The sequence below is a fragment of the Notothenia rossii genome (assembly GCF_949606895.1).
Source record: "Notothenia rossii genome assembly, chromosome: 2".
Classification (NCBI taxonomy): domain Eukaryota; kingdom Metazoa; phylum Chordata; class Actinopteri; order Perciformes; family Nototheniidae; genus Notothenia; species Notothenia rossii.
Genome location: NC_136904.1, coordinates 30,343,911 through 30,371,492, shown reverse-complemented (window position 1 = coordinate 30,371,492; position 27,582 = coordinate 30,343,911). Strand labels below are relative to the sequence as shown.

Genomic DNA, 27,582 nt, shown 5'->3' with positions numbered 1-27,582 from the left:
TCTCCTTTATTCATACAGTTGTTACCTTGCATAGCCCAAAGTGCAGCCACAAGGACATCATCCATCACCTGCCTGCCACTTACAACAATGTTATTGAGTTTAAAGAGAATCCAGCCGACAGAAGCACTGCAGCTGTGGACGGTTTCAAAACAGTGTGGGCAGTCTCATTATATGATAAATCCCACCAGTATATCCTCCATAAATACACTCAGTTGCTCTGCTACACCTATATCTAAAACTAAAACAATGTAGTCCTACAGAAAATCTAACTCTATGAAGGTTATAATTGTTAGGTTTTAGTTGGCACAGTTTTAGAGGATGTAGTCTGTGTTGCTGTTGAACTGTATTGCACTATACAGAGAGATTTTTATTTTATTTAACCTGTCCCCACTGATCAAAATGGGATGGACAAAATATAATTTGATGAATCACTCAAGAAGCATTTGTACAGTACCACTCCAAAAGTTCCAAAGCTCTCTACCGAAGTGTGAAGACATCCTAAACTTCTGTTGAGACTTGACCACTGCAATGGTGTCCTCTTACAACTTTTACAGTGGATGTTGGGTATTTTTGCATTGAGTTTTGATAGACAGTAAAGATATTGCCCGGGAATTTGAAAGGGGACTGACTTCCACTCGTCACTCTTTTGCATATCCCAATTACTAACCAATCATTTAGAACATCCAGAACCCTAAATATGGTGTTAATCTCCTTTGGGATTGTTTTCTGTACGATGTAGTTCCCTTTATCTCACTCACAGAGCAATGCAGGCTGACTCAGCAGACTGGCTGGGCTGTCCAGGTCAGAGATCCCTGTTCCACATCTACTATGTCATCATCACTGAAAGTGAGACGCAGCAAATCCTTTCGACTGTAGTAAAACCAGACTGACACCAATATCATCACTGGGAACTGTTGCTAAACTACAATCCAGCCACATCTAACTTAGACTTACAGTAAAGGGTTATAGTTTGTTTAAAATATGCAGACATTTTTCAGAGTATTATACTATTAATTCCCTCTGTCAACCATGTGATACCTGACACTTGATTATGGGTTAGGGTTAGCAACTTTCATTCCAATTCCGCATGGATGTTTGGGCAGATAAACACGATTGGAAGGGTTTCAGGTAAATATAAAAAGCATCAATGCTGACTTGGATTCTTAACAAAGTATTTAAAGCAACCTAAGCATAACCATATTACTGGTATTCATGCTTAAGTTGCCAGTAATGAATAACATCCATCAGCTGGGTGCTTACCATCAATTTATGAGTAAAGGACTTGAGATTAAACACGCTCTGTGCTCAGCTTTTGGTTTCAGTACATAGTCCCGATGTGGAAACTAAAAAGCTATAATTTTCAATTTTTTCATGTGATAAAACGACACATTCAGTAACTGACAGCTTGTAGTTTCACAGTTGTTTTAGGAAAAGTGTATTGCAATGCAGATGGCATGTGTCCGCATCCTAATACAACACTAAACACCATAGACCAGTGGTTCTCAAACTTTTTCTGTCAGGCCCCCCCTTTGGAGAAAAAAAAAAGTCGGGCCCCCCCAAAACGAATAATCAGGCTCAGTGGCGGCGCCAGAGATTTATTTTGGGGGTGCTGTGGGGTAGCTTGACGTTTCATAGAGGGTGCTCAAACATTTAGGGTTTCCCATTAATGTACCGGTCGCTACAGTGGAATTTTCTACTGCAACAATCCCCACGCAAATACACAACGTACCCGCGACTGTTACAATGAAGGCTCGATATTCAGCTCACGGCATATAGGTGTAAGCAGGGATAAAGTGCTATTTTTATAGGTGATGTGTGGACGTCACATAGGGGGGTCCGGGGGCAAGCTTCCCCGGGAAGATTTATTTTTAAATATTGAAGTTAAAAGCATCAATCTGGTGCACTTTGAGAGCGAAAGGAAGAGATCTATGGATACATCTCTCAACACCCATATGAAACAGAAATGTAAACAGATTTACTTTTTCTTGATGGATATTTTACAAATCACCCTTTTAAACTTTATTCTTGTTTTACTGTCATATAGTATTTCATACCTGTTTTTCATTTATTCTCTTATTTTTTTATAACTATAATGATCATATAAACGTGTGCCTCGGAAATAATTATTTACATTAATGGTGACCAAAACATTTGAGACCCACTGAGATAACACTGAGAGAGTCCTTTAGCTCTCAGTCTGACAGGAGAGGACTCTCCTCCACTTTGTTGTTGAAAAAACTCCTTATATCCGTTAGCGTAGCTCGCTAGCACCAGAAGCTAACAACAACGATCTCCAGTATCCAGTATCTACAGTGCGCTCTCTCTCTCTCTCTCGCGCACACAAAATGGCTCGTTCCACACACACACACAGAGCCGAGCTTTAATGAAACAGAGACCCAGACGTAATAGTACTGTACTGCATCATATTATTTTCGAATCAATAATTTTTCAAATTATGATTTTTATTTTATTTATTTTTTTTATCTTTTTTTTTTTTTTTTTATAACCATTTTTCCTCCTGGTCTCTCGCGCCCCCCCTGGCATGCCTCTGCGCCCACCAGGGGGGGCGCGCCCCCCACTTTGAGAACCACTGCCATAGACCAATGCCAAAGCCACTGCAGATGAACTTAAGGTTAGTTCTCCAATTACTACTCAGTACCAGGCAATCAAAGTCAGCTGAGAAGAACCTGAATATATCCTAAAAATGTAAAACATTTTTCCATAAGACATCAATGTCTCTTTCAATAATTTCCCTTCTAATGTGTCCTAAGCCTTAAGGTTTGTTTGATCACATACTATTTCGTGATTGTAAGCATGTTTGATCATTTTCCCACTTCCAATTAACAGTAGATATGATTATCAATTGGACTGTGAGTGCACTTTTCAAAGGTTCCCTGCAGAAACGTGACGCAGACATGATATACAGTATGTGTGGTAAAATGACAGTACGAAGGCAACAACACTGCAGGATGGACGTTTCAGTTTGTTTGGCTGAGGATTTGGGATAAACTCCTGCGTTGTTCTGACAGTGGGGGGTGACAGGCGTCCTACTGGCTTGTTTCTGTCTCCCCGGCCTGTCTCTCTGCGTGTGTTAATGAAGGACAGCATGACCTCACGCTCTAGCCATGAGGGCCCCAGCCAGCTCATTAGCCTTTATTTGAATCCACCAATGATACATTAGTGCCGTATTCATCTACTGCTTGCTTGCAAATGTTGACCTGCATTGTTGTGTTCACATGTAGCATGCAAGGTCAAGTAAAGAGAAGGGTCATATGTATTAACAGATTGTATCCCAAAAAACTGGGGCCGACAAGTTGCAACACTTCCTACTGCAAAAAAGAAAAGACAGTTCAGAATGAAAAAAAAATACGTGCTGTGGTGAAGACAGGAAAAAAAGGCTTTGTGTGTAAGAAATTGAAGTGAAAAATGCAAGTTAGCTGCTAATTAGACACCAACATCCCCCTAGGTAATAACAAAATCTGATTATTTCAGCCATATATTTCTTTTATTTATGTATTGCAATATTTTCTTGTAAAAGTTAGTAACACAACTTATTTTGCATTTGCCTGTCTGTTGCCATATTACACCATCAAAGGACTAGCATCTGTGCCGTGCAGTTTTGAATCAATCCCCTCCCACACCATACACATTAGCTCACAGTTGAGTCGCCACAGTGGACGCATGTACTGTATACCCCTTTCCCCCCCCATTTCTACCCAATAATTTACACAGTGCTCCCACTGAGAGATAACAAGGCTGAATGCTGTCACTCATTCATCCGATTTGTCCTGCTGCAAGGACAGGACCAGGAGAAGCACCCCCCCACCCCCCAGAATCTTCATAATTGCACTGTATGAAAACAAACTCAGAAAAACAAATACTTCAAATACTATATATAAGTCGCCAGTGCTGTCACAACACACACAACCCAGCAGAAAGTGTGATGTTTCTTCCCCTGTGTCACTTTTGCAGTCCTATTTTTGGCCAATATACACCATGCTCCACCTCTTTTCTTTACAAAGACGCACACAACACCCACCATCCTTCAAGGGCATGCCTATCGACTTCATAATGCAAGGAGACAACATACTGCAAGAAGAAGGCATGTTAGCAGTACCACACTCACAAGGTCACACACAGCCATGTTGCTGCAAGCCGGTAAAAATAAAACAGGGAATAATGAGAGAGGCACCCTACCATTTCTCCCACTGGTCCTCCATCCAACCCTCTTCTCCTTCCCCTCCCGAGTCCATACTGTAAGTGAGGAGGGCATCCACAGCTGAGAGGAGAGGAAGAGGAGGAGGAGGAGGAGGAGAAGGAGCAAGGATGTTAGAAAGTGAAGAATGAGGGAAGATGAGAGAGGGAGGGAGGAGCGAGCGAGCAGGAAGAGAGTCGGAGGAGAGGGAGGAGGGGTGCAGCTCCTCAGGGTCGATGCGAGAGGCGTCTGACTCAGAGCTGCTGCTGCCGCTCAGCCACAGGAGAGAGAAAGGAAGAAAGGGGGGAATTATTTAAAGCAGACGAGCTGAATCTGCCACAAAGGAGCAGTGTTATATAATCCACTCCTCTCTTTCCCTCTCTCTGGTGTTTACTCCGTCCTGTGGACATCAGATTTACAAAGCCACCTCAAAAAACTGCTGTTAGCAGGACATCCTACGCCACGGCAAATAGGAGAAACACCGGCACAAGAGGACACTCCTCCGTCACTGTCTCTCTGCAAAACACAGGCGTGCTGAATTATTCATGAGGTCCCATCGATCATAAGACTCTTCATTTCCTCTTCTCTTTCTTTCTTTCCATTCATCTTCCTAAAGGAAAATGCTGGTGTGTCACAGAGAAATGGCTCAGGTCTGGCAACATGGCGTCATTGATAAAAAAGATCCCTGACAGGGTATAAAACACAAGGAGTCAAAACCCGACAGGTGGTAAACAAACAAGCATTCTATCCAGATTATCTAATTCACTTATTTGGAGTTAAAAACCAATCCAATATATTATAATCCCTCAATATGCAGGGAAATTGAATTCACAGCGTAAAGCAATGGCTCATACTTGAACCAGGAGGTAGTCTTATAAACTGTGATGGATGTTTACAACAGACACTTTGTGTTTATGTTTCTTTTGTAAGTCCAACTGTGTTCCAAACCCTTAACTGATATATACAGATATATAGATATAGATTAGGTGCAATTTGGTGCTATATATATATATTAAAAAAATTATTTTAAAAAAGTTATAATTTTTTAAACACCTTGAATTTCAGGGGTGGCGTGGGGCTCCGTTGGCGGGGCGCAGCCCCCCTCCAAGATAATAGTAGGGGAAACACTGAGAAATATCTTGTCATATACTGGAACCATCCTTTAGGCTGCCCTGGTCTTTGCTTCTTTAGGCAGGTGGAGCATCTTCATCTCAAAATCAATGAGTGTCGAATTGTGTGCATGCCGCACGCAGTGAACTGTACAGTCCATTAACCCCATCAACCCTGCTGAGATTAAAACCTTCCGCCAGCAGGCCAGAGCATGTGCCCTGTATGCAGGTTAGAGCCTTTATAAAGAAGCATCTTGCTCATTTTAGCCACCAAAGGCTTCATGAGTAAAAGGAAAACAAAGATTGCTTAAAGTGAGCAACAGATTTTGATAAAAGTACTTTTTCATATTTGAATCATTACATCCTTATGCTTAGTGGATTTTGGTCCAAAACTGAAGGAATTCAATGCATTCCTCAACTTTACAAGAATATAACATATGAGAAGTATTTGCTACTAAGCAATGATGCTGATTTTCTACCTCCCAGTTACAGTTTAAATCAGAACTTGTATAGTTCTAAAATACCAATGTATTGGGCTTTTTGTCTACACTCTGAGATGCAAACACAGCCATATGGCCATACAGCACGTCCTTGGAAACTGGTCAGAGCCTATATGGAGCTTTCACACATGACAGAAAAGCTTTAACACCTACAAATTAAAGATGTAATAAAACATGCTGAAGAAAGGAACAATCCTATAAAACACAAATAATGCACACTGAGTGCTGCATCAAATGATACTGTTCAAATGATGCATGATGGTCTCAAGAGACAGAAAGAAAGAGATCATGTATCAATTAGTCAGAGAAAGATTTTCTTTGCATTGTGAAATGATTTATTGAATGAAACTCAACTGATAACATAGCTGCGTATTGGCAAAAATCTGGCAATACAACATGCATGATTAAATCATCATTAAATGATTATTATTAAATATTAAGCTAATTTCATATATTATTTAAAATGTATGCACTATCCCTACACAAAATGTGAGGAGATTTTACATTTCAAAATATGTTATGGCATCCCAAGCTTTAAAAGCAGATCAGAATACATGAAAAATATCTCACTAAATTCCGTTTTTTTATTAAATATTTTTGTGAAATCAAGAAAATTGTAAAACAGGCCTGTCGCTTTATAGAGAGATGGTGCTGTAAGCAGAGGGGGGGTGCCTTCAGGTGGAACGTGCCATGTCAGCAGAACCGAGCGGCAGCTGTAAATAATGAGCACGGGGGGGAACTGCAACCAGAGCAGTATCTGTCCACTCCGTCAGCTTGTACTGCCAGTGAATTTCAAATCAGCTCAATTAAAATGCTCTCTCTCTCTGAGGATAAAATACAACCAAAAGAAAACACGAGTCAAATCTGTTGAAAAACCCTGAAATCGAGCCTTTCTGCCCACAGAAAACATCAAAGTCCACGGATGCAGTGAATCAGGGAAACTGACACTTCAAAATCTGCTCAACCGCCCGCCCTTTCCCGTCTCCCCCCTTATCACTCAATCTTTCTCACATCCCACACCCTGTGAATCCATCTGCCCGAGCACATCTTGTCAGAAGAGTCACGTCGGGTCGGAAGCAGTGAAAAGATGAAAGAGAAGAGAGAGGCTATGTGAATAAGTGAGTGAGGGTGAGCAAGAGGGAGAGACCATGGACACTGCTGCACTCTCATGTTGATTATAGTGTTCTCACGCTTTAAAACAATAAGTCAGATTTATTCAGATTATCCTTTTTTTCAATATAAAACAACTGAAGTGTAAGGACACTCCTCTCCAACCAGTGGAACAATTATAATAAAGCATGTTTTTCATTTGGATAAATACTGAACCGCCTATTTGAGGAGTAAGCTTTGCCTCAACAGGGATCTCTGGTTTCATGAGATGTCCAACATATGTTCCCCATAATGCACTAAAAGATGAAATGTAATCCTACACTGTTGGTTGGCTGTATAGCAGGCGCACATGCACACACACAGTTAAAGACCCTGCTAATGTTAAAGAATCCTCTGCTACGCCCTCTTGTGCCACAGATGATCAATGCGGTGCAGGAGAATTTAAAGATACAGTTCACCATATGATATGAAATACAAATAATCCCTTTTTATTTGCCTAGCTCTGATTAAATGAAATTAGCAGACACATTTACAATACCACTTTTACAGGAAAGCAGACAGCAGGTGTCACTAAATCCTGCTTCCCCAGTCCTGGGTTGCGTTCCAATAGTCCATTTAGCTTAGGAACCTTCCAAACCAAGTGAAATGACCCGGAAGTACGTCAGTGGCAGCCATGTTAAGTGCCGTTCCAATTCTCTAAATGAAAGGAAAGGAGGTTTCAAACTTCCTTTATAACCTCCTTTAACTTAGGAACCACTGGACCTCCCTTGACGAAAGGAGAGGAGAAAATGCTGCCCCACAATGCCTTGCAGCCGCAGCATTTGCCGTCACTCAACAGTCGGCCGTTCACGGAAACAACCGATTATGACGGAGAAATTATATCATGAACGTTACGGTGCTTATTAAGCATTTTAAAACGTATGTGGTAAGTTGCCAAAGTGCTTTGTTCTGAACGTTCGTCAGTATTATAATCAAAAAGAGAAATATGAACGTTAGTTTTTACTGAAATGATCAAATAAAGTCAACATTTCACAGTCTTTACTGAGTTGTGTGGAGTTTGTTCAACTTTTAAAAGATGTTTGAATGGTGATATACACAGTGATAGATCTTAAGGACAAACGTTTATAATAAATACATTTGTATAGATTTTAAGATATTTTCATAGTTCACACAATCATACGTATTGGGATCATTTGTATCAATGTGGACCAGAGGGAGAGGGTGACGAGCATAAGTTTCACTTTCATTTTTTATTTCAATTCCAACTTTGGTCATGAAGAATATGTTTCTCTGTTGTCCACGTTCATAAAGCATAAAACAACAGCATCAGAGCACGGTGCAGAGTCTCTAGATGAGTCCCTCGTTCTTATTATACATCCATGTAGTCCGTTGTGTAGAACACTGTAGTTTCCATAGTTTCACCACAGCAGCAGACGCACACAATGACGTACGCTGGCGCATCAAAAACACGGATAGTGAAAGTGCATTCAGATTCTCTAAAGTACCGCAGTCTCTTCTCCTAAGTCCTTTTGAATTCTCCTATCCACTATCCCTTAACCCCGTGACGTTTCACTCAGAGGTCAAGGAATAGGAGATAGGGTTAGACGTTAGGAGCTGATTTTTGGATTATCGGAACGCAACCCAGATCTCAAATTAAATTGTAATTAGATGCATCCTCTTTTAACCACTTCTTTGGTTAAGCTGAGAGGTCTATTTTTGAGAATGTACAATCTGCATCGCATTTTTCCTATCATGATTTTGTACATCGTGTGAAATATAATTGTGTTTTTAATTAGTGGGGAATGCATGTTAGTGTAGATCTGCTGTTGAAAAGACGAACTTGATCTCCGGCATGAACGCAAAACTATTCAAATGCAGTTTTCAGCAAACAGCAGAGCTTTACAGACGTGAACCCTGAGAAATGTCACAAAAAAACACTATTTTTAACTCTGCTGTCATCGCTCACAGTCAGTGTGAAGATCATTAACTGAACACACCAGCTGCTGCTCATCATGTTCTAACATTGCTTTGTAATAGGAAATCAGGAATCAACGTTTTTACGAGAACAATAGTTCAGTTAGCAAATTATTATATGCTGTATGACTAAGCAATGTTAATATTTAAGGACTGGTCTACTCAAAAATAATATAATGTTTAAAAACGTATGTAGAAGGAGAATTTTGTGACATCATAACTAGTTTGATACTGATATTGAAGCAACAAAGTGTTTATTCACTGGTCAATCTAAGGATCAACAAGAAGTCAAATGTAGGCTCAATATGAAGATGGTAAATGAGCAGCCCTATTTTTTGCTCTTTTTATTTATTTTGGGACTCCTCAGTGCTTCACGTTAAAAACAATTAGGCTATTTTTTAAACCTGATCAAATATAAAATATGTATTTGTCTCATTTACCAACCTTTTTGTAAAAACCTTGTCGTCACGTACTGTAGAAAGCAATACTGAAATGTGCTGAACTCAAACTCACAGCCTCAAAACTGGGTCACATGTTGAAAAGCCGAGGAATCACAGAGTGTCTCAGTCACGGAATATCTCCACGCACAGAGCTGAACTGACGGCAGCAGGTTGGAGAGGGACGGAGGATTGGACCACAGTGGGTGGAGGCAGGGAGGGTGACGGAGGAAAACATGCCAACATATGGCTGTTCTGGGACCGAGCCAACGCTGGGGTTGTGGATTATCTGGCCTTGTTTCTCTAGCAGACTATACTCAGAACAGCCTGTCTTTCTACAAAAAACGACCAAATAGGTTGATTGTTCAGCAGCTTATTATGACCCATAGTAATGTTTTAAGGTGTAGCACCTCGAGTGGTCGTGTAAGAAAAAACATGCTCCCGTTGATTGCAAACGCTACGGAGGGTCATTTATTCACAAATAACCCTCTCTGGAAAATCCTAAATTGTAGGATAGTTTGGCCATTAAAATCCTTTTTGATTAGATTTCTAGCGAGAAGTGTATATTGTACTTCTAGAATCCACGTCCAGTGGATGTGTAGGATTTATAGTTTGATAGATATTACGAAGAAGATTTGAGGTCTCGCCAGGAGAACGTGTACGTCTTTACGCAGCGTGCATGTAAAGTTGGCGTCAACCCTCGCGGGGTGAAAACAGTATGTCCGGTCTCGAAGTTTTCATAATAAAACCGGAAGTATTCCCCTCACTGTCAAATGATTACACAGTGATATCTGCATGACTCATCCACTAAAAAACATCAGTTTATCCTTGTTAATTACACAATATTGATTGGTTTAAATTGTGGACGATGCTTTTGTGTTTTTAACCTTTGATTCAGAGAAACAAATAGTTTTTTCTGAGTTTAGACACTACAGAGTTTCCGAAGACACTACACTACCCAGAATCCTCAGCTATTGTTTGCAACTACAACATCCACTTTGCTTTGCAAACCCTGTGATTAGTCATCAAGCTCTGTGATCGGATGTTGGAGTGGCAGTGCGACAAGGTTACGCCGAGTGTCAAACAGCTCTTTGAAATGGAATGGAACCACGACAGACTTTCCAAAACTGGACTTTTACATTACATTACATTGCATTTAGCTGATGCTTTTATCCAAAGCGACTTACAATAAGTGCGTTCGACCAACAAGATACAAACTTGAAGAAAACAGAATCATATAAGTACATTAGGTTTCATAGAGCTAAAACATTTCAAGTGCTACTTAACTGGTTTTAGATAAGCCAGTCCTTTATTAGTATATACCGGTGAGTGCTTTGTTAGTCATTCTATGTTAGTAATTCTATCTATTGAAGTGGAGTCGAAAGAGATGAGTTTTCAGTCTGCGCCGGGAGATGTGCAAGCTATCGGCTGTCCTGATTTCAATGGGGAGCCCATTCCACCATTTTGGAGCCAGGATAACAAACCCACGTGTTTTTTCGCTGATGGGAACTTGGGTCCCCCTCGGACTTGGACGGGTCCAGCCCAGCTCCCCCCCCCAGAACTACACATGCTGGCTATTGTGTTTCGCAACATGTTCTATGGCACGTCTCTACTGGGAATTGTAGTTTTAAAAGACGTTTTCGTATTTCTCATAATTAGAAGTTCCCAGTATTAAACTGTGTATTGTACACTTCTGGAGGTTTAGGGGATACGAAACACAGTGGTGTTATCAAATTTAAAACATATAATTAATAAATGGGTGAAAATTGCTTGTGTCCATAATGGGCAGAATTAATGTACGCACATGACAGCTAAGGTCAGAAGAGCTTTATTTAACAGCTGGTCTTATGTCTGTGACCCCTCCTGTTGTTCATTGATACGCCTTGAAACATGCACTTGTCAAGGTTCAGAGGCATATTTTGCAAATATGGCAGTAGCCATTGATAATCTTAAGATAAGAGAAGATAAGATATACTTTATTGTTCCCAAGTTGGGAAATATTTAATATATTTATATATTAATACAGCAGCATGTACTACTTTGTTCTAATCCACTACAATTCAGAGGTTAACCTGGTATTTTCACTCCACTACATTTATTTCAGTTACATTGCAGATTCTGATTAATTATGTGAAATATATACAACCCTTAAAATCAGACTTTAGTTACACCTGAGTAAAATTCAGAGAAGGTAATTGTCAAGTGCCAAAATAAACTATGCAATATATTAGATGTTAAAGAGCCTGTGACACGAACCCAACAACTGTTGTGCAATGAAATAGTGGGCTACTAGTAATCTCGAACCGTCAGTTTAAAAAAGAAAAAGCGATACCGTTCCGATAAATATCAATAATTTCGAACATCGCGGGAAAATTCCTTCGACTCATTTTGAGGTTTTGGGGGAAGCCGGAAGTGACGTCAATGCGGGAACGCTTCACTGTGCGGCGAGAGAGCCAAACACGGACAAAGTGTGTTGTCATGAGTAGAAATGGGGAATTACTGAGTTTAGGCACGTTAATAACGTTTTAATGAAGTTGACTACAGTATATTCATATTTGTCAGTGCTTTCATGTCAATTCGGCGAACATAAACATAAATGATCTTGGTGAAGATGATGATTAAATTAGGATTAAAAATCGGTAGTGAGAGCTGCTGAATTTCCTCCCGTCGGATGTGATATAAAAACAAATCGATTATTTTTGTAGTTGGAAACTCAAGTGGATGAAACTACATTTATTAGTGCTTTCATGTCAATTCGGCGAACATATGATACATTAAATGATCGTGAGGATGATGATTTAAAAATATTTTGTTTGAGCCGGTCTGCATTTCCTGATGAGAAAACAAACCTTAGCTTTTTGTAGTTACAGTCAGTGGTGTAGTGGGCGTTGGACGCGGGGGTACGCCGTACCCCCACTTATTTGAAGCATAATTTCTTTTTTTAATAGTCTAATACATCTAAAATCATTGCCAGTGTTATCAGTTGCAAGTGTGTGTTTGTTGTAATAATGACGAAAACATAATAGGCAGATTTCACAGTAATTATAATAAAAACGTAGCTCAAGCATTTATGCAACTTGATTTGAAGCGTGTGTGTGTGAGGGGCAGAACTGTCATACATTGAGACATAGTCTCAATGTGTGGGACGCAGGACAAATAATAAAAATGCTGTGTGTGTAGTCCCGCACAGTGCGGGACACCTGGTCACCCTACACACACAGCATTTTTATTATTTGTCCTGCGTCCCACACATTGAGACTATGTCCCGCATTTGAGTGATAGTCGCGCAGAAAGGCCGGATCGGTTCGCTGACGGCCGGCACTGCCTTTATTATTATATTGTCTAAACGGCATCATGTAAGTTGCGCTGACAGGCGACACAGAGGTCCCCAAGCCCCCCCCCGTTGACAGTTCACGAGCGCGTCCGTAGTGTCTCCCGTCCACCCACCACCCCGTCCACCCTGTAAAAACATCCCCACTACACCACTGGTTGTAGTATTACACCAACATGGATTAAACGTGTGGGTTTTTTTACCACAATGTTGGGGAAATTAATGGTTAAAATGCACGGATTATTATTATTATTCCCACTCCGATCGGGACACTAGGTCCACCGTTTCCCCGCAGCGAGGCTCCCCCCGTTGACAGTTTACGTGGGCTGGGCTGGGTGCAGTGGCGGACTGGCCATCGGGACGAATCCCGATGGGCCGGTACCGAAGTGGGCCGGTCGGATAAGTCACTAGCACATCCCCCACTCCCCCCGTTGACAATTTACTAGTGGTACCGAAGTGGGCCGGTCGAGAGTCCAGGGCTGATTTTTACTCCCAGTCCACCACTGGCTACATGACCGTATGATCGCCCATATTGACGCACCTAATTCCTAAACTTCTAACAGATACAACATAAACCGATCCTTCAGCCTCATATGAGCTCTCAGACACGTTCAAAATTAAACTGTCATCGCTGTCTGAGCTTGCTACTGTGTGCCCCATCGTGCGTTTACATGCAGATGCTGGGATCCTGAACGGTGCAGCTGGAACGCTGTGCCCGCAATGACGTCACACATAATTTGGCGGGACTTGAAGAATCCCCGAGAAGATCTAGAAAATTGTCAACATTGAAGGGCAGATTAATGGTTATCAAAGTACAAATATCCAAAATCAGTTCAGTAACGGTTTTCAAGGGGACAATATTTACTCAAATTGATGGGTTTGGATGATGGGGGAAACTCGTGTCACAGGCTCTTTAAGTACTTTGTCAGACTTAATATTTATCTGTTGATACCCCCAGCGTTTTTTTCTTATTCAAAAGAAGATCTTAACTTAAAGTACTCTTTAATGTTTAAATAAAGCCTTATTAGTTTGTCTGTTTTGCACATCCTCCTATTAATATCTTTGGACGTCCTCCACTAGCTGTTTTATTGTAGAGATCACTACAGTATCTTCTTGATATTTTCTATTCTATATTTTTATTATTGACCTTCTACTTTACCCCTATTTTGTATGTAGGCTACTCTTAAAATTTAAATATTTTCATCAAATATAACTTATTCAACAACTAAATTCAATAACGTGATTTAACCACTAGGCGGTTCGGGTTAAAAAAACAGTGGTCTAGTTATTAAAACATAATAATATCAAACATAATATTACTATTAACTTTATTGTGAAATTAAAACAGAACGGTAAAGGAAAATACAGTTTTAGTCTCTCGATTTGAAGCTTATCCATTGTACCATGAACCTGTATACCTGTAACAGTCAACTACATGTACAGGATATTGCTATATTATTTCACATACAAATATTATAGCTGATAATGTATATATATATATGATATGATATATATATAATGTCATATATCAGATATTAATGTGTATACACATTAATATCTGATTTGTAAAACATCATAGACAGAAAGGTATATCTGTCATTTAATGGTAAGCTATTGAAATTGTGAATCCATAGATGTGTCTCCCATCACCCAAAACCCCTGACTATTCTCTCAACTCAGTATTTACATTCTTACATTCAAAGAAAAGTCCTTTTCTATCAGCTGTGCACCATTATGGTGTAAATATAGCCTATTTACCAATTGGATCAAAAGTTAGCCGAATTATTGTTGATACTGCGAGGAGACGTATTGTGTGAAAAGAAATGGAAGATATTGTTTAATTGCTGATATATTTATGATCCACGGCACGTATTCAGTTTCAGCGGCATTTCTTCCAGTTTGTCCAAAGGTCTTCTCATCAGGGCTCTATAAATAGAGAACTACTGCAGATGTGTACTATTTAATGCAGACCGAACCGTGTATTACAATGCCGTTATGTGATGACTTCCAAAGAGAAAAGCAAGCAGACTCGGAAAAAAGGAATTTTTTTGAAATGTTTTTGGATTTCTTATCGCATAAACACCATATCCTAACGTGCATTGCGGCTAAAACATCCAATCACCGAGCTTCAAGTTCAATGTTTTAGCCTATCAAAACCTCTGAAAAAATAAATGTGTCTCTCAGAATCGAAATGGAAAAACACAAAAGCATTGTACACAATTTAAACCAATTAATGGATAAACTGATGTTTTTAGTGGATGAGTACTGCAGATATAGCTTTAAAATAATTTGACAGTGAGGAGAATACGGTTTTATCATGAAAACTTCGAGACCAGAAATACTGTTTTCACCCCATGAGTGTTGACGCTAACTTTACATGGACCGCATAAACACGTTCTCCTGGCAAGACCTCAAATCATCTTTGTAATATAGACTATATATCCTACACATCCACTGGACGTGGATTCTGAGAGTACAATATACACTTCTTGCTAGAAATCTAATCAAAAAGCATTTTAATGGCCAACAATTTAGGATTTTCCAGAGAGGGTTATTTGTGAATATACGACCCTGAGTAGCGTTTGCATTCAAAGGGAGCACTAGAGGTCGAAAACTTTAAAACGTGATTATAGGTCGTTATAAGCGCTTGAACAATCGACCTATTTGGTCGTATGAGTTGGAGGACTTGTTGACTCAGAATTATCAACACTGTGTGGTCTTCTACATCAATTTAAACAAGGACATTATGTGTTCCTGAAGTGTACTTTTAGCTGTTAAACACAAAGTATACATCCTTTATAATACTTGTTTAATTACTTTTGTAATCTATTGCCTTTATGTCTTTATCATTAACATTTTAATTTGCTGCCTAGCAATGTGTTTTATGTTAAACTGTTTATTAAAATAAGTTCTGCCAACAACTAATACAAAAGATACAGTAAGAGTTTGACTAACAGCTGATTCTCTAAAACGACTGATATAAGAAGACCTAGCTCTTGTAATGTTTAGCATTGTGTTTTTTTGTTTGCGTGCTTATACAACACTTACTTACCTTTAGAACATTTGTGTCATTAACCATTGTGCAACTAAAAATGTTTCTTCTTTTGCTTTGCTTTGATTTGTCTGATGTTTTTTAGAGTAGCTTTGAGACACACAAAAAACATATTTATATATTCTTCTGTCAGACATATCATAAACTATAGGAGCGACTCTGAAGCCATGTGATGAAAGACGGTTGTGGATCAGCCTGTTTGCAGCTCTGCTAATGAGACAGGGACTGACTGAGCCTAAGGATGAGGAGGGGGGATGCTGTCTCACTGGGGTTTTGATCACAGACCTCCATCCATCCACTAAGTCATACCACTGCGGAATCACAGCTTCTCCTCAGGCAACATGGGCCTGTGTGTGTGTGAGTGTGTGGCACAGAGTGTGAAAGTATGTGAACAGCATGCAGCTAATCCCCCCCGTGCTCAGCCCTCCAACATGTTGTTTATTTGACCTTTGAATTAGCTCTGATCACCTACCTGATTAACTCTGGGTAATGTGTACTGTAGCTTTACAACACTGTTTTTTACTATTGAATAACATATAAGCTATTATGTAACTCATGAATAATTAGTACAATAAAATGCCCATCACAAGTTCCTCATCATATACATTATTTAGGTAGCGCTTTCATTATGGACAACCGGCCAACAACCAGAAGAGATTTCAATAAGATAATAGAGTCAATTCTAAAGTATTATCACACAATATTTGATAATTTAGTGAATATATTACTTCAGAGTAGTTGATTTTCAAAGAAAATTAGCACATTTACAGCTGCTAACTTTGATCTCCAGAATCACTCTTGTTTCTATTCTACAACAAAAGGTGACGCTATAAAACAGTACCAAATTGTTTTTCTTGTTTGTTTTGCCAAGATTGGTTATAGGCCACTATACAACACATATTTAAATGTTTCTGCTTAACTTTGCAGTGTACTGCACAGGCCAAATCCAAACACATCAGCAAACATTAGAATAAACAACAACATTATTATACTTAAATATATGCAATTAATTAATCTAAAAGCAACATGATAAGTTTAATTCACTTTGAGAACTGCTATTAAATATGAAGGAAAAAGGCTCGGATGTTTAGTTTTACGAGTAACTATAGGAATATCACGAAAACAAAACAAGTTGTCACAAATCAGGTTCATAATGATGCCATGTAGAGGACAACTACTTTCACTGGGCTGAAAACATAGCAATACAAAGCAGAGCATAAGACCAATATAAAAAAATACAGTCATGACAAGGATTACTGTTTGGAACAGATCCCCAAAAAGTCTGCGACACATTGACGAATATATGGTTGTAGTCTAAACACACAGCTCGTCTCGGTCCTCGGGGAGCAGACACGCCCAACCCCTAAACATGTGGCTCAACAACACACTGCGACTTCAAACCGCAGAACTGAGCATTGCCAACGGCAGCTGCAGGGACTGATAGCCGCCAGCAGCAGCACATCAGCCCGCAGAGCCCCACGGTCACTGTCTCACCCCTCACAGCCTCCAGCCCCCCCGGGCTCCCTCCGACGGGGCGCTTACCTGAAGCTGGCCGGGGACTTCACCTGGATTTTGTTGCGGCCAGAGGGTGTGCTGACTTTCCGCTTCTCTCGGTCCGCCATGCTGCCTTGTTACCATTCCTCCATTGGCTCCGAATATGCAGACGCCCAGCAGACACCTGAGGTCCGGCGATGCTGCCTTCAAGGACTGTGAGAAACATAGCAACTCAGAAGAGAGTCGCAACAATTACTACATTCTAGTGGAGGATTTGAAACATTTGTGTTTTGTTTGATCTGTTTTAGTGCCTATGCAAGTAATTTTCCGGTCCATCATACATAATAGATTACATGTGTGTTCTAATCTGTCGAAATGACGGACTGCTTTCAGATTTTTCCGTCATTGTTAAAAAAACATCCGTAATAGACGGAAAATATTAGGTTAACGCGACCTCACACATTGTTTTCAGGCCTATATCTGCTTTCTACAGTATAGTACTTTGTGTCATCTTTGGAAACATCAGCATTTTCAATAGGTTTCTCAACTTCAAAAACAAGTTATGTGGGTTTGAGTCTATGGTTTGAACAATGCTCAGCTACACACAGGGCCGGCCCTAGACATTTTGGTGCCCAGATTATGATTTGGTGCCCATTGGTTCATTAATCAAATAAGTATGTGAACATAACCAATAACCTACCATAGCCATTAACAAATACATGTAACGTATTTTATTTTTGTTGTTCATTCATATCTTATTTTACCAAGTCAACATTTATTTATTTATGCATATTTTTTAATATCTCCAGTTTTAAATGATATATTTGGTTTACTGTCCTATAGTATGCATTGGAATCATTTCAAACCTGTTTTTATTTATCCTAATAATTATAAAGGTGTGCCTTGAAATTATTTGTTTACATAAATTGTGACCAAACCGTTTGAGACCCACTGAGATAACTTAGACTAAAGTGAACTATCTAAACCCTCAGAGCCCTTTACCTCACTGAGCTGTAGTTATCAGCCTCAATCCAACAACAATCAGCGGTTCTGATGCGTGCCGTATCTCTCTCTCTCTCTTTTGCTCGCTCGGAGGCTCGTTCGCACTTTGGCTGTGAGCTGCGGGCGCCTGATAAATCAACATCCCCCACTTTCATCACTTACAGCGCCCATCATAAACGGCAAATGCAAAATGTTGCCGGCCCGGGGTGTAAAGGGTGTTTACATTTAATTATTAATGTAAATGTATTACATCAAGGGCATACAACTAGGTAGAATACAAATTAAAAATTAATTTAAAAAAAATTATTTGTATTTATTATTTTTTTCTCCCAGCGCAGCGCCCCTCCAGATCTGGCGCCCTAGGCGACCAGCTAGTTCGCCAGTGACTGGGCCGGCCCTGGCTACACAGCATTAGTTTGATAGTTGTTATCAGGGCCGTCCCTCCCTACAGGAAGATCACGCAGACTGCGTGGGGCCTCACCTCGCAGAGGGGGCCTCATCTTGCGGAGGGAGCCTCAACTGAGCCGCAAATGTGGCGCACCTATGTGTTTATGCGGCGCAATTAGTGTGGCGCGGCATGGTTTCCAGGCTCCAGTAGCCCCCCCCTCCAGTAGCACCCCCCGTCGACGCTTGCATAACAGAGGGCCTCATCATTTAACTTTGCGTGGGGCCTCAAGTTTGCCAGGGACGGCCCTGGTTGTTATGCATTTTGGGAATTATTGAAATCTTATTTTATGATAATCATAAAAGTCAACCCAAGCTACTAAATCTTCACATGTCTTGACAAAAGAGGTGCATGCGTGTATAGGCCGGGCCTATACATTCTAAAAAGTCATTCAGGGGACCTTTTACCTCCACTTAATTGTTAATCTTGTTTCAAGATACAAATTTGACTTAATTGATTTAGATAAACATTTTAAGTTGCAAACATTCATTTATAAGTTGTGTTGACGTAATAATATTGGTAATTACATCAAATTAATATTGTGTGTAATTTAAACTCGGATTTCTGCGTTGATTGACTTAAAACAAAATTCAAGTTGTAGTAAGTAATGCAATTGGCTTGATAACTTAATTGTTCTACACCTTGAGTTAAGGATTTCAAGTCCACTCCCACTTAACATGCCTGGACTAGTTCCGACAGTCATGAAAAGGTGAGTGTCATCTTTTGTCATTCAAATACAGTAGATAACCTTGAAGTTGCACTGTATACGTAAATTGCTGTTTGACCAAAATTAGCAGCCTTTGAACTGCGAATAGTTCTTTGAGAGGGTACAAAGCAGTAGAGGCTACTATGGGTGTAAAAATACTTTGGTTGCTATTGTGATATCACTTTTTATTAAAAAATTGTATTGGTGAAGCAGATCAAGGACATGCTTCTTGAGGTAGGATCGTTATTTAGAGTTGTCATTGAAATGCAAGTTGTTTGGCAGTCACCCATTCAGAATATATTAATTTAGATAATTTTTTTTTTCCTTTTTCAAAAATAGCACAATACAATTGAAGTATGCAGAGAACTATAGCCATCCGCTGCCTTCTCATGTACTTTGGAGAAAAGGAAGAGGACCTTTTCAAGGAGTTTAGCGAAGTAATTACAAATCTTGAAGTAAAATAAAATCCATGGGCAGAGTGTAAAAACACAGGACAAAAGCACTACTCTCTGTCAGTTACATTTTTAAGCTCGATATTGCACTTTTGGCCACACCCCAATCAATAATATCTGAGCAACGTTCAGCATGGATAGGTGTTGACAGCAATGACATGGGAAAAGGATTGTGTAAAATTTGAAAAGTGGCTTCTGCTCTTCACTTAACCAGTTCAAATAGTGTATGGAACCTGCAAAAAAGATGAGAAGATACACTAAAACTTGCACGGTTGTGATTGACAAAATCTGTCCACATGCATTTAAACACTAGGCAAAGTACTCAAAACCACCTCTGTGTGTCTTCAGGACCACATTGCCATGATGATGACACACACATGCAGACTCAATAGGTGAAAACAATACCAGCGTTGCTTTAGCAGCTGGTAATAATGGCTCTGAATTCGCTAAGAGTGACAGTTACCTAATTCATTATCTCTTATGCTCTAACCTATTATTTAATGTGCTTCAAAAGGACATGAATATCGCCATCAGATTGGTGGCCATTGAGAGTTTGTTACTGTAGTTTTACAAAACCTTTACAGATTTTACATATTTGGCACAGGTTTTATATATGCAAAGGCCTCTAACTTCGATGTGATGGCAGCATTTATTTGCTGTGTCCCAATTTCCCATGGTAATATGACTAATATGTTTATTTATTATTTGTGGGGCAATTTAAATTTGTTATATATCTTTTTTTTCTCAAGATTTAAATGAAGCTCAGCGCAAGTTCTTTCAGGAAGACTGGGTGTATACATTCACTCCGCAGCTGCATATAATCAGCTCATCACAGGCGTTCTCTTTTACCTATTATGTTTCACCTCATTCTCCTGCAGCCAATCACTGCTTCAGCCACACTTTAAAATGGTTCTCCTCTCTCCCGCAGATAGCTGTGATTTCAGGTTTTCATGCTGCCGCCCGCCTCCTCCCCATCCACCTCCTTTCATCATATCCAGTGCCAGGAGAGCTAATCCAAATACCTCATCACATCCCCTCTTCATCCCATCTCCTCATCAAATCCAGATATTCAGCATCATCACCAGTGTCCCCGGGGGGTTCCATATGCTCACGGCTGCATTTCCACCTTTAGATATACGATTTCAGGATCGGGGTCTAATCGCCAAAGACTTCACATTTATCATATGACAATAAATGTTCAAACAAAAATGAAGTCTCTCCTGACAACTATCAGTTCAAAATAGAAAAAAGAGAATTGCCTAACATTTTTGTTGTGGAATTAATTAATTTCTTTCTTTAAAGGTAAAAACAGGAAAAAGCTAACAAAAAAACAAAAAACGATTGATTACAATATATTTGGAGCAACCTCATTTATAAATTAAGTACATACAATGTCACGGGGAGAACACTGAGGCATGAACTCAATTGCACGACTCAAAACTCAGACTCAGATAGCGTTTCAAAATAAAGACTTTACTGGAATTTGCACAGTAATAAAACAAGGAAAAACAAAACCACTCTTTCGAGGAAAACTATAATGCGATCTATAGCATAGGTCCGTGAAAGGTCCGTGAAAAGGTCCGTGAGGTAAGCCGATACGTGGTCTTCGAGAGACAACGAACTGACAATTAACAGGAGGGAGCTAACACAATATATACACAGGTAAAGGGGACACAGTTGGAAACAATCAGGGCGGGGAAAATATTCAAGGACGCAGGAGACAGAAAAGGGGCGGGGAGCGTGGAGGCCTGAAATGAGAGGAAGAAATAATTAAGGGTATAGACATAAAGCACAAGACAAAGGGACATGACAACTCTAACATAAAGAATAAACTTTCACAATAAGTTTCTTGGACATGACAGTACCCCCCCTTCTAGGGACGGCTCCTGACGGCCCAGGCTCCTCTGAGTTGAGGCGGTCAAAATCCTCAATGAGGCTTTTGTCCACGATGAAGCGGGAAGGAATCCATTGCCGCTCCTCAGGACCATAACCCTTCCAGTCAACCAGTAACTGTCGCCCTCTACCCCTTTTCCGACTAGCCAATAGTGACTTGACCGTGTAAACCGGACCTCCATCGATCATCCGGGGGGGCGGGGGGGGTTTGACGGTGGGAACCATAGCGCTCTCCTTCAATGGTTTTAATTTCCCTACATGGAAGGTGGGATGTACCTTCATGGCCCTGGGAAGCCGTAGTCTCACTGAGACTGGGTTTATGACCTTGGTGATGGGAAAAGGACCCACAAACCGGGGAGCCAGTTTTCGGGAGAGTACGTGGAGGGGAAGGTCTCGTGTAGAGAGCCAGACTTTTTGGCCTGGCTGGTATACAGGGGCTGGTCGGCGTTTTCGGTCTGCTGCTCTTTTAACCAGTTGTGAATTTCTGCAGAGTATCTTCCTAGCCGCAGCCCACACGCGCCGACAACGCCTGACCAGAGCGTGGGCAGACGGGACCGTGACCTCCCTCTCCGTGGCTGGGAACAGTGGCGGTTGGTAGCCATAAACACAGTGAAACGGGGACAGGCCCGTGGCAGAAGTAGGGAGGATGTTGTGTGCATACTCAACCCAGGTGAGGTGCTCGCTCCAGGAGGATGGATTCTGGGACACCAGGCAGCGCAGGCAGGTCTCCAGTTCTTGATTTAGGCGCTCTGTCTGGCCGTTAGACTCCGGATGATATCCAGACGAGAGACTGACCGTGGCACCGATGAGGCTGCAGAACTCCTTCCAGAAGCGTGACACAAACTGGGGGCCCCGGTCGGAGACAATATCCTTAGGGAAACCATGAAGCCGAAACACATTCTGCATCATGACCTCCGCCGTTTCCTTAGCTGAGGGCATCTTTGGCAGAGCAATGAAATGTGTCATTTTGGAAAATCTGTCCACTACCGTGAGAACTGTGGTTTTACCTCTAGAGAGGGGCAGGCCAGTGACGAAGTCCATGGAGATCTCTGACCAGGGCCTGTTGGGAATAGGGAGTGGTTGTAATAACCCTATTCGCGACCTGGAAGAGGTCTTGTTTCGAGCGCAGATAGGGCACGCCTCCACATACTCCTTCACCTCCTTCTCCATGGATGTCCACCAGAAACGTTGTTTAATAATGAACATAGTTCTCTTGACTCCGGGGTGACAGGTGAGCAGCGAAGTGTGAGCCCAGTGGATCACCTGTGGTCGCTCGGCCTCCTGAACAAAAATCCGGTTAGGCGGGCAACCCCTTGGTGCAGGAGCTCCAGCGTTGGCACGTATTACCTCCTTCTCTACTGGCCAAGTCAGCGCTCCTACCACCCGGTTCAATGGGATGATGGGTTCCGGCTCCTTGGCTGCAGGCACAGGGTCAAACAGACGGGACAGAGCGTCAGGCTTGACATTCTGAGACCCCGGCCTGTAGGAAAGAACAAAGTCAAAACGGTTGAAAAACAAGGTCCACCTAGCCTGGCGGGAGTTCAGTCTTTTGGCCTTTCTGATGTACTCCAGGTTCTTGTGATCGGTCCAGACCACAAAAGGATGCTCGGCTCCCTCCAACCAATGCCTCCACTCTTCCAACGCTAACTTCACGGCCAGCAACTCACGGTTTCCCACGTCATAATTTCTCTCTGCCGGGGAGAGCTTCCTGGACAGGAAGGCGCAGGGGTGAAGTTTGTTGTCCTTCTGTTGTTGCTGGGAGAGGACCGCTCCCACCCCCTCGTTGGAGGCATCCACTTCCACCACGAACTGGCGAGTGGGATCCGGCATGGTAAGTATGGGGGCAGTGGTGAACATCTTTTTCAGCCGAGAAAAAGCCTCCTCAGCCTGAGGAGACCACACAAAAGGCACCTGAGGGGACGTGAGGACATGAAGAGGGGCTGCAATAGCGCTGAAGCTCCGCACAAAACGTCTGTAAAAATTAGCAAAGCCTAAAAACTGCTGCACTTTTTTGCGAGAGTCAGGGGTAGGCCAACAGGCTACTGCGCTAACCTTCTCTGGGTCCATCATAACCTGACCTGGGGAAATGATGAAGCCCAAAAAAGTGACTGTTTCCACATGAAATTCACACTTTTCAGCTTTGACAAACAACTTATTTTGGAGCAGTTTCTGTAGAACCAGGCGGACATGTTGTTTGTGGGTGTGAAGGTCAGGGGAGTAGATCAGAATGTCGTCCAGATAAACAAAAACGAAACGGTTCAGAAACTCCCTCAACACGTCGTTGATCATAGCCTGGAAGACTGCAGGAGCGTTTGACAATCCAAACGGCATGACCAGGTATTCATAATGTCCTGAAGGGGTGTTAAAACCCGTCTTCCATTCATCGCCCTCCCTGATCCTGACCAAATGATAGGCGTTCCGCAGGTCTAATTTGGTGAAAACCTTGGCTTCCTGAAGCTGCTCGAAAGCGGACGAGATGAGAGGGAGGGGGTACCGGTTTTTAACCGTAATGTCATTGAGAGGTGAGTAGTCGATACAGGGCCTAAGAGACCCATCCTTTTTGCCCACGAAAAAAAAACCTGCCCCTGCTGGGGATGAGGAATGACGAATAAGCCCTGTCTTGAGGGAGGCATCAATATAGTCCTTCATGGCCTCTTTCTCAGGTCCTGAAATTGCATAAAGTCGACCCTTAGGAATGGGAGACCCGGCAATTAAGTCAATAGCACAGTCATAGGAGCGGTGAGGAGGAAGAGCCAGAGCTTTGGACTTACTAAAAACTTCACTAAGGTCGTGGTAGCAGGAAGGAACTGAAAGTACATCCGGAAGATATATTTTTGGGACTGTATCCTGCCTAACACTCCCAGTGTTACATCCCCTGTCAATCTCTGCTACCTGCTTAAAACAGAGATCAATGCAATTCTTTCCCCACCCCTCCACCCTCCCAGATTGCCAATCTATGTGAGGGTTATGAAGTTTCAACCAGGGAAAACCCAAAATGAGTGGATGTTGGGCTGAGTTAAATAAGTGAAAAGACATTGTCTCATGGTGGTTATCATTACATCTTACTTCTAAAGGCTCCGTTTGGTGAGTCACTTTAAACAACAGCCGCCCATCGAGAGCACTCGCTTCAAGAGGCTGGGGTAGAGGTTTAGTTTTTATGTCCCATTTTTTAACTAAACCCCAATCCATAAGACTTTCGTCCGCCCCTGAGTCAATGAGAACACCATGAGTAACTACATTGTCTCTGATTTTTACCTGGATCCGGGTCAGGGTGCGAGGAGGAAAGTCAGAGGAAGAGATCCGGCTCACCAACGTACTCCTCTTCATTGGTGAGCCTCCTCTTTTACCGGACAAGCCGCTTGTGGGTGTCCGCGCTGCCCGCAGTAGAAACACAGGCCTTCCTTGAATCGACGCTGACGTTCTGCCAGCGACAGCTTGGCGCGGCCCAACTGCATTGGCTCCTCCACGGAGCCAGGGGGCGCTGTTGTCCGGAACGCAGGTGGTGAGGGGTGACGGGACCTCCAAGAAGAAGTAATATCCAGCGGCGAGCGTCTCCTCTGGAGAGGTGGATCAACCGCATCCTTGGATTTATTCCTTCTCCTCTCCGTCAAACGATTGTCTATACGTAAAGCCATGGATATGACAGAGTCCAAATCAGCGGGCAGATCGAGAGGCGCCAGCTGGTCTTGTAAAGAATCCGAGAGACCGCTGACGAAAGCGTCAAACAATGCAGCGGAGTTCCAGCCGCTGTCGGCTGCCTTAGTCCGGAACTCGATGGCGTAGTCAGCCACACTCCGCTGATGTTGTCGCAGCTTGATCAGAGCCCGAGCTGCTTCCCTGCCCGGCGTGGTTTGATCGAAGGTCTTCCTCATAGTGTCTATGAAGTTCTCCAGAGACCCGCAGATAGGCGAGCCTCGGGACCATTCTGCCGTGGCCCACGCTGCTGCTCGGCCGGAGAGATGAGAGATCATAAAAGCCACTTTGGAAATGTCCGTGGGAAAAGCAGCCGGTTGGTGGTGATAGTGTAACTCACACTGCACGATGAACGGCCGGCAGCCTTCTGAGTCCCCGGAGTACCTTTCGGGTGGAGCCAGACGCATGGAAGCACTGTGCGGCTCAGTAACCCGGTTGGGATCGAATCCGGTCACCGCTGGAACCGGAGGAGTCGTAGGAGGAGAAACAGCCTGCAGGTGAGTGAGCACACGCTGAACCTCTGCTGCCAGTAGATTAACTTGGGTCGTCAACGATGTTTGTAGTTCCCCCTGGCTGCTGGTTAGATCCTGCACTCCCTGCTGCATGGTGGCCATACGCTCCTCTTGTTGCCCAAGACGTTGGCCCTGAGAACGGATAGCGTTCTTAATCTGATCTGAGTCGGCTGAGTTCATTTTGATGGTCAGTTCGTACTGTCACGGGGAGAACACTGAGGCATGAACTCAATTGCACGACTCAAAACTCAGACTCAGATAGCGTTTCAAAATAAAGACTTTACTGGAATTTGCACAGTAATAAAACAAGGAAAAACAAAACCACTCTTTCGAGGAAAACTATAATGCGATCTATAGCATAGGTCCGTGAAAGGTCCGTGAAAAGGTCCGTGAGGTAAGCCGATACGTGGTCTTCGAGAGACAACGAACTGACAATTAACAGGAGGGAGCTAACACAATATATACACAGGTAAAGGGGACACAGTTGGAAACAATCAGGGCGGGGAAAATAATCAAGGACGCAGGAGACAGAAAAGGGGCGGGGAGCGTGGAGGCCTGAAATGAGAGGAAGAAATAATTAAGGGTATAGACATAAAGCACAAGACAAAGGGACATGACAACTCTAACATAAAGAATAAACTTTCACAATAAGTTTCTTGGACATGACATACAACTTGAAATTCCTTTTAAATAATGTGGTAAAACTTTACGCTACCAATTATTAAGTACGTTTATGAATCCGTGTATCTACCGTCCAATTGTTTTTTTTTATTAAACACCTAAACGGAAGAGCGTCTGAGAGAACTTTTTGCTTTTGCTTTTTACTTTACTAAATGGTCTAATGGTCATTGGAGCGAGGGGCGGGGCGAGTTTGCAATGATGAGTCCTATAGGGTGCATTTGATATATACCAGGGCCGCCTTAATGCACGGGCTGAGCTGGGCTAAAGCCCAGGGGCCTACGGAGATCGGGGGCCTATCATGAGCCAAAAAAAAAAATAATCAAATTTATTTTCTTTTTTTTTCGGGTGTTTTTAAAAAGAATTTAAATCAACAAAGTCTTGGCTTTCAGAATATGAAGCTTTTATTTCCAAATCACACGATAAATACATTTTTGACGCTTGTAAAGGGAAGAAGCCAGCTCTCCCTCACCACTCTGCTGTTCCACAGCGCCGCTTCCCCTCCCTCCGCTGAAATTATGAATGTAAGGCGTATAGTAATCATAGATAATACGGCAGGGCATCTGATTTCAAATAAACAAAGTCTTGGCTTTCAGAATATTAAACTTGTTTCGGCAAATTCAGATGATAAATACAACTTTGAAGCTTGTAACAGCATACTTACAAGCGGAGAACGGAGTAACTTGACGTCACAGCAGGCATAACAACAGCCGGTGTTTCTCGTGAGTGTTTTCCCCGGGAAACAAACACAATACACACAAACGCAAAAAATACACAAACACACACACACTCGTGAGCTTCCCCCAGACCAGTAATCCAAACGAAAATATCTTCCCTCCATACTATTTTGATCATTTGCTCCGCTAATCAATCAGATCGATGGATTACAGAGATTTTTCTCAAAAATCATGTAACAGTCAGTGGGCACCACTTAACAGCCAATCAGAATGAGAATATGTTTCACATGTGACTTATTCAAATGGCGATTGATTGAGTGAG

At 42.0% G+C, this 27,582-nt stretch overlaps 1 protein-coding gene across 5 annotated transcripts in view; it reads right to left on the bottom strand.

Moving 5' to 3' along the window:
- Nucleotides 1-17,428, bottom strand: part of mapk8ip1b (mitogen-activated protein kinase 8 interacting protein 1b) — a 59,716-nt gene extending 42,288 nt beyond the window's left edge. Inside the window, exons 1-2 of one of the 5 annotated variants that reach the window (XR_013805334.1) lie at nucleotides 17,251-17,428; nucleotides 4,198-4,461 (exon numbers count right to left, since the gene is read on the bottom strand). Coding sequence is in view for 4 of the 5 variants with exons in the window: in XM_079665471.1 (XP_079521597.1) it covers nucleotides 4,198-4,461; nucleotides 17,251-17,330 (344 nt within the window). In the remaining variant the exon portion in view is untranslated. Of the gene's footprint in view, nucleotides 1-4,126; nucleotides 4,462-17,250 lie in introns of all 5 variants that reach the window. The other 4 variants (XM_079665471.1, XM_079665472.1, XM_079665473.1 and 1 more) reach the window with 4 other exon arrangements.
- Between the last annotated feature and the right edge of the window lie 10,154 nt (nucleotides 17,429-27,582).